The following is a 17,516-nucleotide window of genomic DNA, read 5'->3' as shown; positions in this document are numbered from 1 at the left end:
CCCTCTTAGCATTTTATCCACGTGGGTAGTAGAGAAGAGACAGTCTCGAATAGCTTGTTATGGGCTTTTGTCCATGTGGGCGTAAAGGCTGGATAATTTTTCCTTCCGTAATGGCTTCTACGTGGCATTTATGTGTCAAATGATTGTTGATTATTATATTCACTATCATTTGCCTCCCCCAATGCGTACTTTGGGACTCTTTCAAGAGGGGTTCAAAGTACGATGTTTAGTTCATTTGATATAAGAGCGTTTAGGATCTCCTCTTGTGAATTGGGTTTTCCCGACTAACGCCTTATGCAATAGTAGAGGTTGGGCTTCCGACCTCCGCCTTTAGACCTCCACGTCTTGGGCGGAGGCATGGGTTGGGTGTCCCAATCTTCACGCCTTGAGCGAAGGCGAGGGTCAAGCATCCCGACCTCCATGCCTCTAGCGAAGGTGGAGGTCGAGACACCTGACCTCCACGTCTCGAGTGAAAGCAGGGGTCAATCATCCCAACTTCCACGCTTAGAGCAACGACGGAGGTCAGGCTTCCCAACCTCCATGCCTTTGGTGGAGGCCGGGCATCTGGACCTCCATGTCTTTAGTGGAGGTTGGGCATCCCAACCTCCATGCCTCGGGTGGAGACAAGGGTCAAGCGTCCTGACCTCCATGCCTCGTGCAATGACGGAGGTTGGAAAACTCGACCTTCGCACCTTTGGCAGATGCAAAGGTTGGGCATCCCGACCTCCACGCCTCGGGCAAAGGCGAGGGTCGGGCTTCCTTTCCTCCATGCCTTGAGCAGATGCGGAGGTCTGACATCCAGACCCTCGTACCTCTTGCGGAAGCGAGGGTCGAGCTTCCCGACTCATGCACCTTGGGTTTCTTAGATTTGTGGCTTTCGCCATGATAGGTTTTATTTGACATAAGTCTGGTTTTTTCGATTCACATGCCTTGAACACATTTTTTCTTGTGCCTCCACCATGATAGATTTTTCCTCATGTGGGATGAGTTTTCTAGACTCACACGTCTCAAGCACATTTAGTCTATGCTTCTGTCATGGCAAATTTCTTCTCATGTGGGTCAGATTTTCCCAACTCATGTGTCTCGAACATATTTCAACATACACTTCTATTGTGATGGATTTCTTCTTACGTGGGCCGAGTTTTCCTGACTCACGCATTTTGAGCACATTTGGCTTGTGCCTCCGCCATAACAGATTTATTCTCACATGGGTTGGGTTTTCTCGACTCATGCATCTCGGGCTTATTTGGCATGTGCCTCCGTCGTGACGAATTTCTTCTCACACGGGTTGGGTTTTTTCGACTCACACATCTTGAGCACATTTCTCTTATAGCTCCATTATGGCATATCTCTTCTCATGTGGGTTGGGTTTTCCTAACTCACACGTCTCGAGCACATTTGGCATTTGTCTTCGTCGTGAAAGATTTCTTCTCACGCAGGTTGAGTTTTTTCGACTCACGCATCTCAAGCATATTTCTCCTATGCCTCTACTGTGATGGATTTCTTCTCATGCGGATCGAGTTTTCTCGACTCACACATCTCGGGCACATTTAGCTTGTGCCTCCATCATGGTTGATTTCTTCTCATGCGAGTCGGGTTTTCTTGGTTCATGTGTCTTGAACACATTATGCATATACCTCTGTCATGACGGATTTCTTTTCACACATGTCAGATTTTCTCGACTCATACATCTAAAGTACATTTGGCATGTCCCTCCGTCATGGCAGATTTTTTCTCATACTGGTCGTGTTTTCTCGACTCACACGTCTCAAGCATATTTCGCCTATGCCTTCGTTGTGGCATATTTCTGTTGGCATGGTCGGTTTTTTCCGACTCACATGCCTTGGGCACATTTTGTCATGCGCTTCTATCATAATGAATTTCTCTTAACGCGGGTCGGGGTTTTGCGACTCAGACACCTCAAGCACATTTCGCTTTATGCTTCCATCGTAGCGAATTTTTCTTAACGGGGGTTTGAGTTTTCCTAACTCACAACCTCCGGCAAATTTCACACTATGTCTCCACCATAGCAGATTTCTCTTAGCATGGGTTAGGTTTTCTCGACTCACATGCCTCGAGTGCATTTCGCACTGCACTTCTGTTGTAGCAGATTTTTCTTGTCATAGGTCGGGTTTTCTCGACTCACATGTCTTGATCACATTTTGTTGAGAAATTTAGGAAAGCATCACATGCACAGTAGAAAAACAAAACAGAAATCGGTTTCCCAAAAACAAAATTATATCAAATTGCGTACGACGATTGGGAGTGAAAAACTCATCAAATCTGAAAACTGGATCTATCCCTGTGTAAGATGTGAGATGATCTCACATAAGGGAACTCGTATATCCCTGATTTGCATATCTCAGTTCGTGGATGAAGGAGATCTTGTGTTCTCCTCTCTAGCGGTGATTCACATAATGGATAAAGCGGCAACGCACCTTCTCTCACGATACGTTCTTTTCTCACTTTCGTTCACCCCCACCAACGCAGTAGGGGGCAGTCTTCTTGCTACCCTCTCATACCAGAGAGGGAGCAGTCGGCTGAGGAAGAAGCAAGGGAGAAGTTAGGGAGGTGGCAGCTAAAGGTTTAGCCTTATAAATGTTTTAGTCGCACATCCCTTGTTTATAGAGAGCTCCTACTGCTAACCCTAATGGATCTTACCCTATTGGGTATTGGATCTCCATCCAATTTCCCTAGCATATTAGATACTGGATCTCTATCTAATTATCCCTAGCTTAATGGAAATTGGATCTATATCCAATTATCTACTCTAAACTCTTCTTGGATCTCATCCAATGAATCTAATAAAATAGGGGCTTATTGGATATCGCATATTCAATCCTCTATTCATCATATCATCCACTATATGTATGTGACCCTCTAGGCCCGATACCGAGTTGTCTGTGAGTTACACCCGCCATAACTCTTTCTGACTCAGAACTTTTTCTAACTCAGAACTCCTTCTGATTTAGTAAATTATCATCCAATAGATGATAATTCACTCAACTCATCGACTATGAATGTACTAGGTCACCACGTCATAATTCTCAAACAGTACAGGGGATCTAATTCATTTGATATGTTTGCCCTTAGTTACCATGTATATATAGTTCATCATCCATCTAATATCTCAAAGACCATATAGTGGACATGGTGCTGTCAAGCCCATCTTGAATCAACTCAAGTCTCACTCTAATCAAATTTTTCCGAAGAACTCATTTTCTTTCAATCCAAACGACCCTGACCAGGGATTTGTTTGAGCGAGAACATACAGGACATTCCTCTCATGACACCGAAAGTGGATGATTCTATATCGATACTCAATTGCCCTCGTAAGGTTGGCTACCACTCCCAATGATCGGGTATGTTGGATCTAGAACCTCCAAACCCATAAGTTTAGTATCAAAGAGTAGAGTACTCATATAGGGCATCATTGGTGTCTCAAGTCTAAAGACCATACACACAACTGTGACCATGAAATTATTGTTTGACGATAAGATATCATTAACTATCCAACATTCCATGAGTGAATCATTCAGTATACTCATTCTCCAATAAGCACTTGCACTATATCCCTAATATCTTCACATAAACAACTATGAAGCCAGCTACCTCCATCAGATGGACAGGTATATAGTACATCGATCTATCCGATTATCTCGATGTCTCCCTCAAGAAACCTATGATCGGAAATATTTAATGTTTGTGTTTATAGGCGAATTAGTCTCATTATCATGATCTCAACATGATCCAATTCTCATTGCACAGATCCATGAACATCACAATATATGCAACAAGTAATATAAAATAAAAAATATTAATAATAATAATAAGCAAAAAGACTATGCAGTGTTCACATATGCCATCACTTACGTGATTAGCTTGCAAGATACTTGTAACTAGCACATTTCACCCTACACCACCATTGTGGTGAGCTTCGAGTCCTTCCTCTATCATGGTAGATTTCGTGTCCTCCTTCTATCGTAGCATGCTTCAAGTCCTCCCTCTACCATGGTGGATTTTGGGTCTTTCTTTAACTGTGACAAGTTTTAAGTCCTCCCTTCGTCGTGGCGGATTTCGAGTCTTGCCCTTATCGTGACGGGCTTCAAGTCCTCCCTCTACCATGGTGGATTTTGGGTCCTTCTTTAACTGTGACAAGCTTTAAGTCCTCCCTTCGTCGTGGCGGATTTCGAGTCTTGCCCTTATCGTGACGGGCTTCAAGTCCTCCTTTCACATGTGGAGGACTTTGGATCCTCTTCTCACTATGACAAGCTTTGTCAAGAGGTGCCTCGATTAATAACTTCATCAACTCTGAATGTGGGAGGGACTTGGTAAGATTCCAAGGGTCGATTGATGATGCCTCAGGCCAAGCCTTCTTTCGAGCCTTCTTTCGTATAGAGACTCCCTCAAGTTGCTTCTCAGCTCTCCAACACTAGTTATCATTGGAAATTTCATCACCACATGATAGCTCTACACTATAGCCCTCGGTATGTTGAGTGTGGTTTAGCTATGGTCGCATTGTACGTTGATAGGATGTTGACCACTATAAATTTGGTCATCACCATTTTGGAGCAGGGCTCATCCCTAAACATGATGTGTAGGCTCATAGTCCCAAGAGGAGAGATGGAGTCACTAGTAAACCTCATCAACGAAGAAGTAATAGGGTTGAAATTGTTAGTCGAGAGCACAAGTTTTTGAAAAGCATTAAAGTAGAGGATATCAATAGAGCTACTTATATCAATCATGACCCTCTTCACTCGAGAGTTAATCATCTTCATGGAAACCACCAAGGCATTGTCATGGTTTGGATTAAGGTACTCTATCTTTTCTTCCTTAAAGGTTATTTAGGAGTCATCTTCGAACCTCAGACATTTTTCGATGGTAGTCCAAGCGTAGGCTTTACAACTCGAGGAGTTGTCTCCTCCCGAGGTAGATCCACCGATGATGATATTGATCTATCTCTCCAGTAGCCATTGTTCTTGGTGCCTCCGAACAAACCTCTCAAGGTGTCCTTGACAAATGAGTTTTCAATTTGCTCCTTCAAATCATGATAGTCCTCCGTATTGTGGCCATAATTATGGTAGAAGTGGTAGTACTTGGATTTGTTCCTCCTCTCCAATAGTATCATCATCAATTAAGGGTCTTTCAAGAGCCATTTTTTCTTTATTTGTAAAAAGACTTCGGTTCTAGTTATATTCAATGGAGTCAACTCAGAACTCGAGCAAGGCAGCTCTGGTCGATCATTTCTTCTTCGTCTTATGTTCTTTATCGTGGTGATCTCGAGGTTAGGAGTGACAGTTCTCGCTCCTATTTTAGCCTTTTACACGTTTCATTGCGATTACTCAAGACCATTGCCTCCGCAATAACATATTAGTTGGCCCTTTGAAGCACGTTAAGCACCATCGCTAGTTGCCTCTCTACGAACAATCAAAAAAAGCAAGAGGACTTGAGCCCCATCATGAAGGCTTGTATTACAAGTGACGGATAAACTTCTTACATGCCTCGGATCTCGTTAGTGAAACAAGCGATGAAGTTAGAGAGTTTTTTTTCCTCCCGTTACTTGAATCTAAGAAGCATTACCGCCGATGGCCTTAGGCGCATATTCCCGAGAAAGTAGAGCTCAAACTCCTTTGTGAGTTGAGCAAAATAGATAACCGAGATCGACTTCAAGCAGGTGTACCATTCTCGTGTTGTGCCTCTTAATGTTGTCAGGAAGGCATGACACATTAGGGCGTCCGAGGTGTCGTACAATGATATCTAGATACGAAAGGCAGCAATATGCTTTATCGGATCGATATTATCGTCAAAGGCCTCCAGTGATGGGAGGTGAAAGTCCATCGGGATTGGCTCTTAGATGTTCTGAGTGAACAGTGATCGATTGGAGGTGGGATTGATTGAACTTTCTCCTCTGGATTGCTGGAACTCTCGCTGCATCTCTTATAAGTGTTGGTCAATTTATCATAGCTAGATCCTCAAAGAGTCATTCGTCGAATTCACTAACTATATCTTGGATTTAAGCTCAGCAGAGTTGTGGTGTGGCGATGCACTGAATTTCACGGTTGCGGAGCGAGGCACTCCCTCGGCTAGGAGTTCCATGGGCCTTGAGTAATTCTGAGATGCTAGCACTATGTTGGGCGGGAGAGATTCCAATAAGCACTAGTGCTAGTAGCGGCTGAGGTATTGATTACGACTGAGATGGTGTTGCTTGTTAGGCTAGTGGAGGCAAGATCGAGGTGATAGCTTGCATCATGCCCGTTAGCGTCTACACTTGTTAAGTGAGGTTCAGGAACACTTCGATGGGGATAAGTAGGTAGCTCGAAGTCATTCACAATGGCGAGAGACTTGGGTCATTGAACAGATGCCAGTACTGCACCGATGTTTGCATCGAAGTGGACATATCCATGTGTAGAAAAGATGACAACGGCCCTCCTGAGTAAAAGTGCTATGGGTTGAAGGCAAGGTCTCATCGCTAGAGCATTTATTAAGAGGGTTGACAGACGAACATTCCTGCGATATTAGGCCCTCCTTTTAGTACCAAAATATTAGGGGAAACCGTCATCGACGTTTGAGTGAACTCGACATGTTCCAAACCCGAGGTTATAGGATGTCTAAAGTGGTGACTGATGTGGTACTTGCACCAAGACTAATGTTAGGGGAAATTTTTTGATATGGTCTATCCAACGCTCAAGTTAGTGACCAAAGTTTCTTAGTGGGTATAAGTTTTTTTTCAGAAAAAAAGTCTCTCGACGTAGCATCGAGGATTCGCGTTTATACTTAGTCTTGGAGGGGACAACTTGTAACCACTCTAATATTCTCTTCTTGGTGTTTTGTCCATGTGGGCGATAGGAGGATACAGTTCCAAATGACTCGCATTTGTCCACATAAGCAAACAGGTAGATGCTGAATCTTTTTCTTCCATGATTATTTTACCTATTTATCGGGTTATTGGTTATTAATATATTTTCTATCCATTTTGAACGTAAACTAATATAAGTTTGAAGTAATTAAAATTAAAATAATTAAACCACAAAATAATTTTTTTTCTATAAAACAATATAGTTAATAAGAGTGATGGTTGCCGCTGATATGTATCAATTAGCTCAGCTGAGGTGGCTTGAGATGTCTGACCGATTCGTGGGTCCCGATTGACTTCACCCCAGGGGAGAACGCGTACCGCTGACTGCACACCGTTTCGAATTCTGACACCCGCGAGCGGCCAAGTGTTCCCCCCATCCCACAGAGGCGGAGATTTCTTAGGGCTTGAGATGGTCGCAGTTTTGGGTTGGTTAGCGGGAGCAGAGAAGCCAATTCCTAAGCTTATCCATCACCCCCTCCCCCCGAATCTTTCTTCTTCCCCTTCATCTACAGTGCAGGAACGAGGTCGGGTTCAAAGAATCTTGCAGCTGGTATCGGAATGAATCCTTTCTCTCGTTTGATATGGATGTGAGTTGTTGTTCTTACCTTTCACCGGTTAAATGCAGATATTCCCGGAAATTAGTATCGGCGCAACTTCTGGACCTCCCCTGATCGTCTCTTCTCTCTTGTAGAACCTGTAGACACCAAGTGATAGCGCGAGAGAAGATCCCTTCTCCGTCATTGTCCGGGTCACGAGACCTGATCTGGTAAATCATCGACCGAATCTCGTTTTTGTTCTCTTTCTAAAAATTGGAACATCTTTCCTGTTGATTTGGTCCTATTTATTTGGGGATTGCGCTGAATAAACTGCAAGATGATGGAGTTGGAATCCTAAACGCATTCTGTTACTGGCATTCGAATTTGAACTGTGAAATGCCTTATCCCGTAGTCCACGGATAAGTCGGTTCACTGCATCGTGCTGTGAAATCTCTAAAATTTGCTCCATTTTGGCCTAAACCGTTCTATTGAGGATAATCTTTTTTGCTGGTCCACTGGGCATGTGCTACTTTTGCTCTATAGGTGCTCAGTTCCTTTCATCAGTGGGAGGAGACGGTTTCCTTCAGAAGTCTTGAGTATATTTATGTTTGTAATGATTTCAAGATGCCGGCAAACCACAATGCGCACCATCGTTCCTTGATATGAACCTCTACCATATGTGAGGTTGAGATTAGATAAGACATCCGAAGAAACGTTGCCATCTTTTGGTGAATTCTCATCTGTGTTATCTCATGATTTCGTTTCCACTCGTTCATCTCATTAGATCTAAGATAAATTGTAAGATTTTTTTATGAAGATCTAGGATCTGGGATTTTTATAGTCAGTTCCTTAGTTTATGTGTTCATGATCGGTAAATGAGACTGCAGATTGTTCTCCTTAGCATGTTAGTTTTCTTTAATCTTGCAAGTAATTTGGTAAACAGGAAAATGTAAACTTGAGATTAAGTGGTTTGCTTGTTGCAATTCTCATCATATATGCGGTCGCTAATTGTGATTTGCATGTGAAGTCAGAAAGGATGTGGATGACAAATATATGAGACAGCAAACTGATGCTTTACTGATATTGTTTTATGGGTTACTCTTGTTCGTGCAACCCATCATTCTTGTGGATATGGATGGGATTTTTTTTCTTTTTTTTTTATGACAACTATATAACAAATAATATGTACTATAAGTTTGTCTCACGACAAACAACAGTACTCCCAATTGATATGCAGTGTGATTGCTGTACTCTGCAGGAGATACTTCGTTTGAATTTACATAGACCAGTTGCATCTATGGTTTTTGGTGGATGACAAATTGCAGCTATGGTTGTAGCAATTAAGCACGACTGACAAAAATACTATTTGCAATACTCTCTTACTAGTTACTTGCACTATTTTTGGGGTTTTATGAATGATAAGATGTTTAGGGATTTAAATTGCCAAATGTTGCAAGCTACAGATTGCCAGTATATCAAAATGATAACATTTTGATAAAATTATTGAAATCATAACTGCATGTAGTAAATTGATTCATTCTTCTCTAATGTTTTATTGATATTTGGTCATATACTGCTTAGTTAATTCAATGTACAAGTATTGTGTCATAAGATAAGCAATTGTCTCATTGATGTTAAAGTGTGGATCATCTCAGGAGAGAATCATTTTGAGTATCACTCAGGAAGAACCATGGATGGAACTGATGATAGGTACACAAAAGATGGCACAACTGATATCCATGGAAATCCAGCTGTGAGGAAGGATACTGGCAATTGGAGGGCTTGTCCTTATATTCTTGGTATCCTCATGCAAAATGGTGAAAGTTTGCGCTTTGTGTTGCCATTAATCTGACTGTTGGAATTTTGCATTTCATCGCAGCGAATGAATGCTGCGAAAGGCTGGCATATTATGGGATGAGCACAAATTTAGTGAACTATATGAAGGACCGTCTCCACCAGGGAAATACAACAGCATCAACTAATGTCACAAACTGGTCAGGAACATGCTATATCATGACACTGCTTGGGGCCTTTGTTGCTGATTCCTACTTGGGAAGATATTGGACGATTGCAAGTTTCATGACAGTTTACATCATTGTAAGACTCGTACCACCAGCTACCCAGTTTTGATATTTAGAAGCTTGTAAGCAACTTGTGTGCTTTTTTACAGGGTTTGACGCTTCTAACAATGACAGCATCTGTCAAAGGTCTGGAACCTACTTGTCACGATGGCGTCTGTGATCCCACAAAGGCACAAACAGCAATGGTTTTTGTAGCGCTTTATCTCATTGCACTGGGAACTGGAGGAATAAAGCCTTGTGTCTCCTCTTTCGGTGCTGACCAATTCGATGAATCAGATGAATCGGAGAAGAAAAGGAAGAGCTCCTTCTTCAATTGGTTCTACTTCTCCATCAACATTGGTGCGTTGGTTGCTTCTTCTGTGCTAGTATGGATACAAACCAATGTAGGATGGGGCTGGGGGTTTGGAATACCAGCAGTGGTGATGGCAATAGCAGTTGTGAGCTTCCTCTTGGGAACCCCATTGTACAGGCACCAGAAACCTGGAGGAAGTCCGGTCACACGCGTTGCTCAGGTCATCGTAGCATCGTTGAGAAAGACTGGAGCCAAGGTGCCCGATGACAAGTCTCTTCTTTACGAGGTTGCAGAGAAGGAATCTGTCATACACGGTAGCCGTAAGCTTGAACACACTGACGAATTGAAGTAAGCTCATGACGCTCTATCTAGCTTACTTTTTTGCTTCTAAATTTCTATTATTTACCTTAGTTTCCTTAATTTGGCTCATATGAATGAAAACTTGCTGTATGGTCTTTAGATGAAGGCAAGTTTTGATTAACCATTATGATGCAGATTATGATACGTTATGTGCCGATCTCTGACTTCCATTCAGGTTCCTTGACAAGGCTGCAGTTGTCACTCGAGAAGACAAGAACTGTGTGAACTCCTGGAGGCTGTGCACTGTCACCCAAGTCGAAGAGCTCAAGAGCATCGTGAGATTGCTTCCGATATTGGCGAGCGGCGTCCTCTTCGCTACGACGTACAGCCAGATGGGAACCATGTTTGTGCTCCAAGGCAACACTTTAGATCCTCATATGGGTCCTCACTTCGAGATTCCAGCAGCCTCACTCTCCATATTTGACACCATCAGCGTGATCGTTTGGGTCCCCATCTACGACCGGATGATCGTCCCCGTGGCATGCAGGTTCACCGGCCGCGAGCGTGGCTTCACTCAGCTGACTCGGATGGGCATCGGCCTGGGCATCTCCATCTTGGCCATGTTGTCTGCCGGAATTATGGAGGTCGTGAGGCTCCACATCGTGGCGAGTCACAACTTATATGACTCCGAAGACTACGTGCCGATCTCCATATTCTGGCAGATCCCGCAGTACTTCTTGGTGGGAGCAGCTGAGATCTTCACCTTCATTGGACAATTGGAGTTCTTCTACGACCAGGCACCGGATGCCATGAGGAGCTTGTGCAGTGCCCTGTCACTCGCCACCGTGGCACTCGGCAATTACGTGAGCTCCCTGCTCGTCACAATAGTCACAGGCATCACGACGAGGAACGGCAGGCTTGGATGGATTCCAGATAACCTGAACGGAGGGCACATCGATTACTTCTTTTGGCTCTTGGCAATTCTCAGCACGGTCAATTTAATGGTGTATCTTTTGATCGCCAACTGGTACACCTACAAGAAGACGACAGACGATGACAATGAACTCCAGTAGTCATCGTTGTCGGTGTTCCTATCGCACGGATCATGTTTTATTTGCTTCATGTACGTAATAGACATTGCCTTCATGCTTCACATAGCCATACGAAATTAATGCGTCAAGTGAGAGTCTCTCACTGGATGATGCTACATGTAGCTTATACTCGACCATTAGCTTATTGGTATATCATTGATATTAGTCATGCCTCTTTTCTTCCTCACTCTTCTTCTTCCAAGGGGTAGACGGACAGTGGGTTGGCTGTGTTGTGGTGAAGGGGGTAGATGATTCTTTATTCTTCACAGGTTCTCTTTCCTTTTGGTAGCTTTTTTGCCAGCAGGAAGAGATGCAGCTCATCAGGCATGCCCACAGAGAAAAGCATAAAAAGCAGGGTTTGTCATTGCTCCTTTTCCCAATTCAAATGCCTTTGGGCCCCAGCAGTGATGATTTCCATGCAGTCCAATCAAGCTTTATCTCCATCTTCTCAGTCCATGGGACCCTCCTTTGTGAACTCCAAGGAGCTCCCCCCTGCGCCATGCAGGCCCCCTCTCCATCAATCAGCAGTGCCAGGCCTAAGATCTCGCTGGAATATTGCGGATCCCCAAGAAGGTTTAAAGAAGGTTTACCCGCCCCCTTTGCCGTGTGAGCTTCCATGCTTTGTTCCCTCGACCAAGGCTTAGGGTTAGGTTCGAAAGCTAGCAGCCGGTAGCATCAACACGATGGAGAGTCTCACATGGTGGTAATCATGAGCTTATCCCTTGTGCGTGTTTGAGGTGCGTCCTACCAGCTTGCACTGCCTTCCTTTTTCCCTTCCCTTAACCATTGAAAAGCTTAGCTTTGCCAAAATGTCAAGATTAGCGATCTCATCGGCCCATGATCATGACAAATCCCGAGGACCCTTTCGATGCCCTTCAGCTAAAGACCAGATGCCATCCATCCCCGGTGCTCATGACTCGTCACCGAGCCTCTCTCACCCATACTCTTTTGTTTTCTTTTGTTGCAGTGCGACACTCTTGTATCATTCTACAACTTCTATTTCCCAAAGTAACACAGCCAAACATCAAGCCTTTTGGCCTTGTGAAAACATTAACCTAACATTACCAATACCGAGTGAAGAAAACGACAAGCTCACATCGGTAGCTTCTGCCTGCCTCTCAATTAAAGAGAGACGAAGTGCCCTTTTTGTTCCCTTCTTAATGGATAAAGAACTGCCGCAGGAGCTGCGTGCATTGTTTTAGTAAACCCATACCAAGGCAAAGTTCTTCTCCAACCACATGTCAAATGGCTTCAGAGGCAAACTAGTTGGATCCACGACCCGAATCTTCACCGAGCAGAAGAAAAAAAAAGGTTAAAGAATTAGGGAGGGTTGCTCGATCACTGTCGCTACGTACTGCCCACTGAAACCTTCCCCCTGTAGCAAACAGTAGTACTCCACAGCAAAACGGTGCACGTAATAGACGGATAAGAAGAGCACAGCAGTAATCGCCATCGCCGATGATTGCGATCCTCTCATGTTCGACACCATTCATCCAAGAGCAGAACGGTCCTCTCACACCACAGCAGCAGCAGAACTTACTTGGCTCATGTGAGTTCCGTGAGCCAGGAATCACCCATCTGGTTCGTCTGACACCCACTCCGCCCCCACACCTTAAATCTCCCATGTTTATGGTAAGTTAAGCCATGTCTCGTCACACAATGCCTCCAGTTTTATGTTGGCTTGTGTCAACATTTGTCTCTTCCATCTCATTGCCCCCACATGTCAAAAAGTGCTCGTTTGGTACAATATTTTCTTTGGTGTCTGCATTATTTACGCCATGCATCGATCGACTAACAACAAGCTTTGCTTTTCCACTAAGCACCGGACGCCAAGTACACAACCAAACAAATATATCAACTATGTGAAAGAAGAAAGCAGAGAGGCATAAAGTGAAACGAGGGGTGTGAGTGATTGCTTTCGCTGCTTTTTCTCTCGTGGAATCCTATTTCTCACATTTCCTCGTCTCTTTTGTATCCACTTTACTGACATCTCCCTCTCTCTCCCCCTCGTTGAGCAACGACGATTCCTTCCTCGCTATTTCCTTCCCCCCCTCTAAGCTCTACGCGAGTCGAGACGACACCGAGAGAAGACTGCTAGCGAGCGAACTGGGAAAGCGGGGGTGGGGGGGTGGGGGGCGCGGGGGAGAGAGAGAGATGGCTTCGTTCATTGCGGGGGACTGGACCAGTCGCGACGCTTCCATGATGGTCGACATGGAGAGCCACCATCACCAACAGCAGCGGCAACTCCATCCGCCTCTGCAGGCCCAGCGCCGGGCGCCTTCCTCCACTTGCGACCTCCACCCGGGCGAGACCGTCACTGGCTTCTGCGCATCTTGCCTCCGCGAGCGCCTCGCTGGCCTCGAGACCCCCACTGCTGCTTCCGGCCGCAAGTCCACCTCCGCCCTCCGATCCGTGTTTTGCAAGGTGACCGCTGGTGCCGCCCCTTCCGCGGGCCCCTCATTCCTCCGCCGGTCCAAGTCCTTCTCCTTTGGCCGCGGCGGCGGCGGGGGCGGGGGCGGGGCCGGCGACGGGTTCTCTGCCCAGCGACCCCCCGCCGCCGCCTTCGAGCCCCAGCGCAGGTCCTGCGACGTCCGCGGCCGCAGCACGCTGTGGTCCCTCTTCCACGAGGACGACCGCCACAGGGGGCCTCAAAGCGCCTCGACCTCCACCGTCGCCGCGGCGTCTGCTGGGGTAGCAAACGATGTGGTGTGCCGGAACCAAGGCCATTCGGGTCCCTCCGTCGCCCCTCCCGTCCCCGAAACCCGCGAAGAGGAGGTCGACGACGGCGGCGACGAGATCAGGCCTGTTGACCCTGTCATCCTGGTGGTCGGATCCTCGGGGGAGATAACTGAGGAAAGGCAGGAGGGGGCTGAGGAGAAGAAGGCGGAACTGAAGCCGATGAAGGACCACATAGATCGCGACTCCCAGCAGCAGGCAAAGAAACCGCCGTCCAAGGACCTCAAGGAAATCGCCAGCAGCTTCTGGCTCGCGGCCTCCGTGTTCAGCAAAAAGCTCCAGAAGTGGGGGAGAAGACAGAAGCTGAAGAAGCAAGGCGGCGACGCCGCAATGCCGGCGGAGAAGCCAGCCAAGACATCCCGGCGGTTCCGCGACACGCAGTCGGAGGTCGCCGTGGATGCCTCCGGCCGGAGATCCTGCGACACAGACCCGCGCTTCTCTCTGGACGCCGGTCGGATGTCCTTCGATGACCCCAGGTTCTCGTGGGACGAGCCGAGGGCGTCTTGGGACGGGTACCTGTTTGGAGGCCGATCCGTGCTCCCTCGGCTCCCTCCCATGCTCTCCGTCGTCGAGGACGCCCCCGCCCCTGCCGTCCAACGGTCAGACTACCTGATCCCCGTCGAGGAGGACGCCGCGATCCCAGGGGGGTCCACGCAGACTCGAGACTACTACTTGGACTCCTCCAGTCGGCGGAGGCGAAGCCTCGACCGCTCCAGCTCCGTCAGGGAGCAGCCTGTCGAGACCAGTGAGCCTAAGCCGGTCTCCAACGGGAAGGTATCCCCTGCAAATGGAATGGACTTCTTACACTTTCACCATGACACCTTGCTTGACCGGGATGTGAAAGACTGGAGCTCGAATTCTCTGAGGGACGATTACTCGGGCAGCTTCGAGTCGGCTTTCAGGGATCCTCACAGAGGTGCTGCTGCCAAAAAGTCCAGGAGGTGGAGCAAAGCATGGAATATATGGGGTTTTATTCAGCGAAGAAACAGTGGCAGAGGAGAAACCAATATGGTCGAGCGATCCTTGTCGGAGACCTGGCCGGAGCTAGGATCCAAGAGCTTTAGTAGCAAGATTCTCCGGAGTAATAGCAGTGTGAGCTTCAGGAGCTCTTTCAGTGGCAGTGCCGGGTTTGGGGGCACGAAGAACAGCAGTACAAAGCCCAATGGCAATCATAAGAACAGGAGAGATGAATTTGGTTTGGAGAGGAACAGAAGTGCTAGGTATTCTCCAAACCATGTAGACAATGGCATGCTGCGGTTTTACTTGACGCCGATGCGAAATAGCCGGAGGACTGGAGTTTCAGCGAGCGGGAGACAGATACCTTCCCAATACTTCACAAGGAGCATGCTTGGATTGCATTGAGCTGATTCTTCCTTCCTTCTATCAGGTTCCTATTCTTCTGTTAAATCTGTGTCTTATTCTGCTGGAGATTGTTGGAACAATGCTGTTTTTTGTGCTTCAACAATAATTGCCTTCGCCTAACCCACTTTAAATTGTGATCAACTTACAGATTGTTGGAGAATAACATCTGATCATTATGGAACCTACACTAACCAGTGAGATCAACTTATTAGCAATGGTAGTTGGTCAAACCTACCAATATGCTACTAACTTTTACTTGCAGCTGTTTTGTTGTATGCCCCCTGTTGTCGCTTTTCTGCATCTTCTTAACATGCTTAATAAGTTCACCACAGGGTTCATCCATGCAGACTATGTGGTCCAATATTTTAGTCGAATCTAAATATGATGCTTGCCATATGTATATCCAGTCTGCTATCTGTTTTTTCAAGACAACTTGAATGATATACATATTAATGATATACATATTTCCGCTTGTACTCTAAAATGTGCATCAGGCTTCCTCATTCTGGCAGAGTGTTATTCCTCGATTGTAGTTTTACCAATACTTACGAAACCATTGCTAACAGTATGTATCATTTCGTGTTGTTGATCTCAACTCATTAATTTGCTTGGGTTGAAGTTGCAATGTTCGGGTGCTTGTATATACCATATGGAAGTACAGTATTAGCAAAGATAATTGTTTGCTAATTAATTCTCCATCCCCAAAGTGTCTGTTAGCACTTACACTTTTTGACATTGGATTAGGTGAGACATTTGTTGCGTGGCCAAATGAGTTTACTGATTTATGCTGTGGAGGGGAATCAATAATCAGTCCAATTGTGCTTAGGGCTATCAGGAAATGAACATTTGCTGTAATATGCCCTGCACATGTTCTCCTCCAACATGATGCTGGCCCCAGCAGTCTGGTCACTTCAGATCAATTCAGTCTGTTTAGCCATCTTTCTCAATCATGTAATTTGCCTAGCTCTTTCTCTTCGGATGCTCTTTATGCTGGTCCACCCGAAAGATTGATGAAGACAGTTGAAAGGAGGTTTTGAGGAGCAAAGACAGCTCGATACGACTTCAGAGGCAGCCGACCGGCGAAGTGAGGACCGGTTGTTGTGACATCAGAGCTACAACAGGACACTATGAAAAGTTGAACCAACTCTGAAGGATCAAAGCATGTGACATTAGGCTGCCTGTCATGCTAATCTTAGAACGAAACCAAATGACCTGTTTAGTAGCTTGAGATTTTAACCTGTGAATGAAATTTATGGTCATTTCATTCCGTTGTTAATGCTTCCGAAATGGCTAGAGCTCCTGTTTATCTATTTATTAGTAAGAGATTACATGTTACTATCTGCGGCAAAAGATGATTTGATACTTGGTCAGATGCCTAACACCATGATTGTCTGCTTTCATTTTGTTTATGCAGGTGATCCTGTTCAGAGCAGAAAATGTGGTCATCACTCTGGGATTATTTTCTTTTCTTCTTGGTTCATGGACCCTCACTGCGAAAGTGTAATAACATTTTTTTCGGTAAATCGAAGTCAGCTTGATGCTGAGGCCATGTTACATTATGCTCATATATATGGGGACTGGGAATGACAAAAAGCTCAAGTATGCGAACTTGATGAATCATGAATCAGGGGGATTCAGATTTCACTTTGCTTCTAGACCTTGCCACATTTTACCCAGGAGCCGGTGATACCGCCTCAAATCCAGCTGAAAACTACTAATTCTGGGTTGATCAGATCAAAAGATTTATAATGGCAGCCTAATTTGAGTGTCAGTCCTTTTCCTATCTTTTCCTCCATGTCATTTGCACAGCATGAAACGATACCTGAGTCTGCAAGCAAGCAAACAGGACACAGCGTGAAACACTCGTTGGAGAAGAAAGGTGACTGCACTAACTCTACCCTGGAGATTATTTGTGTTGTTCTTACCCATAAATTCCCAGGCCTTGTCAATAATTCTCTTGTTCTTGCAGTCTCTATGTATCTTAAGCAGTTCACGTTGTTATGTCGAGTGCATAAATTGCTTGGGGTTCTCACTCGGTGATAAGAACACTGCAATCACCAAACAACCCATGGGGTGCATGAGAATAAACTCAAAGACCGTATGAATCAATTATTTATCGAATACAAATAAAATTACAAGTGTAAAAAGAACAATTAATTGTTCATCGAACACCAAATTATTTAGTTATCTTATCCATACAATAGATTTTTGCTTTCTTTAGTTATCCGCCAAATGTGACATGGTATTTGATGTATCTTCATC

At 45.4% G+C, this 17,516-nt stretch overlaps 2 protein-coding genes across 4 annotated transcripts; both read left to right on the top strand.

Annotated features, from left to right (window-relative positions):
- The first annotated feature begins 7,251 nt into the window (after positions 1 to 7,251).
- On the top strand, positions 7,252 to 11,298 carry LOC135676323 (protein NRT1/ PTR FAMILY 8.1-like). The gene is made up of 6 exons (XM_065187373.1): positions 7,252 to 7,406; positions 7,482 to 7,622; positions 9,048 to 9,191; positions 9,272 to 9,489; positions 9,563 to 10,113; positions 10,301 to 11,298. The coding sequence occupies exons 3-6, from the start codon at positions 9,083 to 9,085 to the stop codon at positions 11,136 to 11,138; spliced, it is 1,716 nt and encodes a 571-aa protein (XP_065043445.1). The 5' UTR covers positions 7,252 to 7,406; positions 7,482 to 7,622; positions 9,048 to 9,082; the 3' UTR covers positions 11,139 to 11,298.
- Positions 11,299 to 13,086: 1,788 nt separating this feature from the next.
- LOC135676322 (protein OCTOPUS-like) lies at positions 13,087 to 17,037 on the top strand. 3 transcript variants are annotated; one of them, XR_010514235.1, is made up of 3 exons: positions 13,087 to 15,279; positions 15,403 to 15,471; positions 16,669 to 17,037. XR_010514235.1 is itself a non-coding variant. In XM_065187371.1 (2 exons), exon 1 carries the CDS (start codon positions 13,311 to 13,313, stop codon positions 15,252 to 15,254), a length of 1,944 nt encoding a protein of 647 aa, XP_065043443.1. In that variant the 5' UTR covers positions 13,087 to 13,310; the 3' UTR covers positions 15,255 to 15,279; positions 15,999 to 16,521. The 3 variants fall into 3 exon arrangements, 2 of the variants coding, with proteins under 2 accessions (XP_065043443.1, XP_065043444.1); XM_065187371.1 differs by lacking the exons at positions 15,403 to 15,471; positions 16,669 to 17,037 and adding an exon at positions 15,999 to 16,521; XM_065187372.1 differs by lacking the exon at positions 15,403 to 15,471 and having other exon boundaries at positions 13,098 to 15,279.
- Positions 17,038 to 17,516: the final 479 nt, after the last annotated feature.

The sequence above is a fragment of the Musa acuminata genome, chromosome BXJ1-6, assembly GCF_036884655.1.
Source record: "Musa acuminata AAA Group cultivar baxijiao chromosome BXJ1-6, Cavendish_Baxijiao_AAA, whole genome shotgun sequence".
Classification (NCBI taxonomy): domain Eukaryota; kingdom Viridiplantae; phylum Streptophyta; class Magnoliopsida; order Zingiberales; family Musaceae; genus Musa; species Musa acuminata.
Note: the sequence above shows the minus strand (reverse complement) of the source record. Positions and strands in the feature narration are given on the sequence as shown.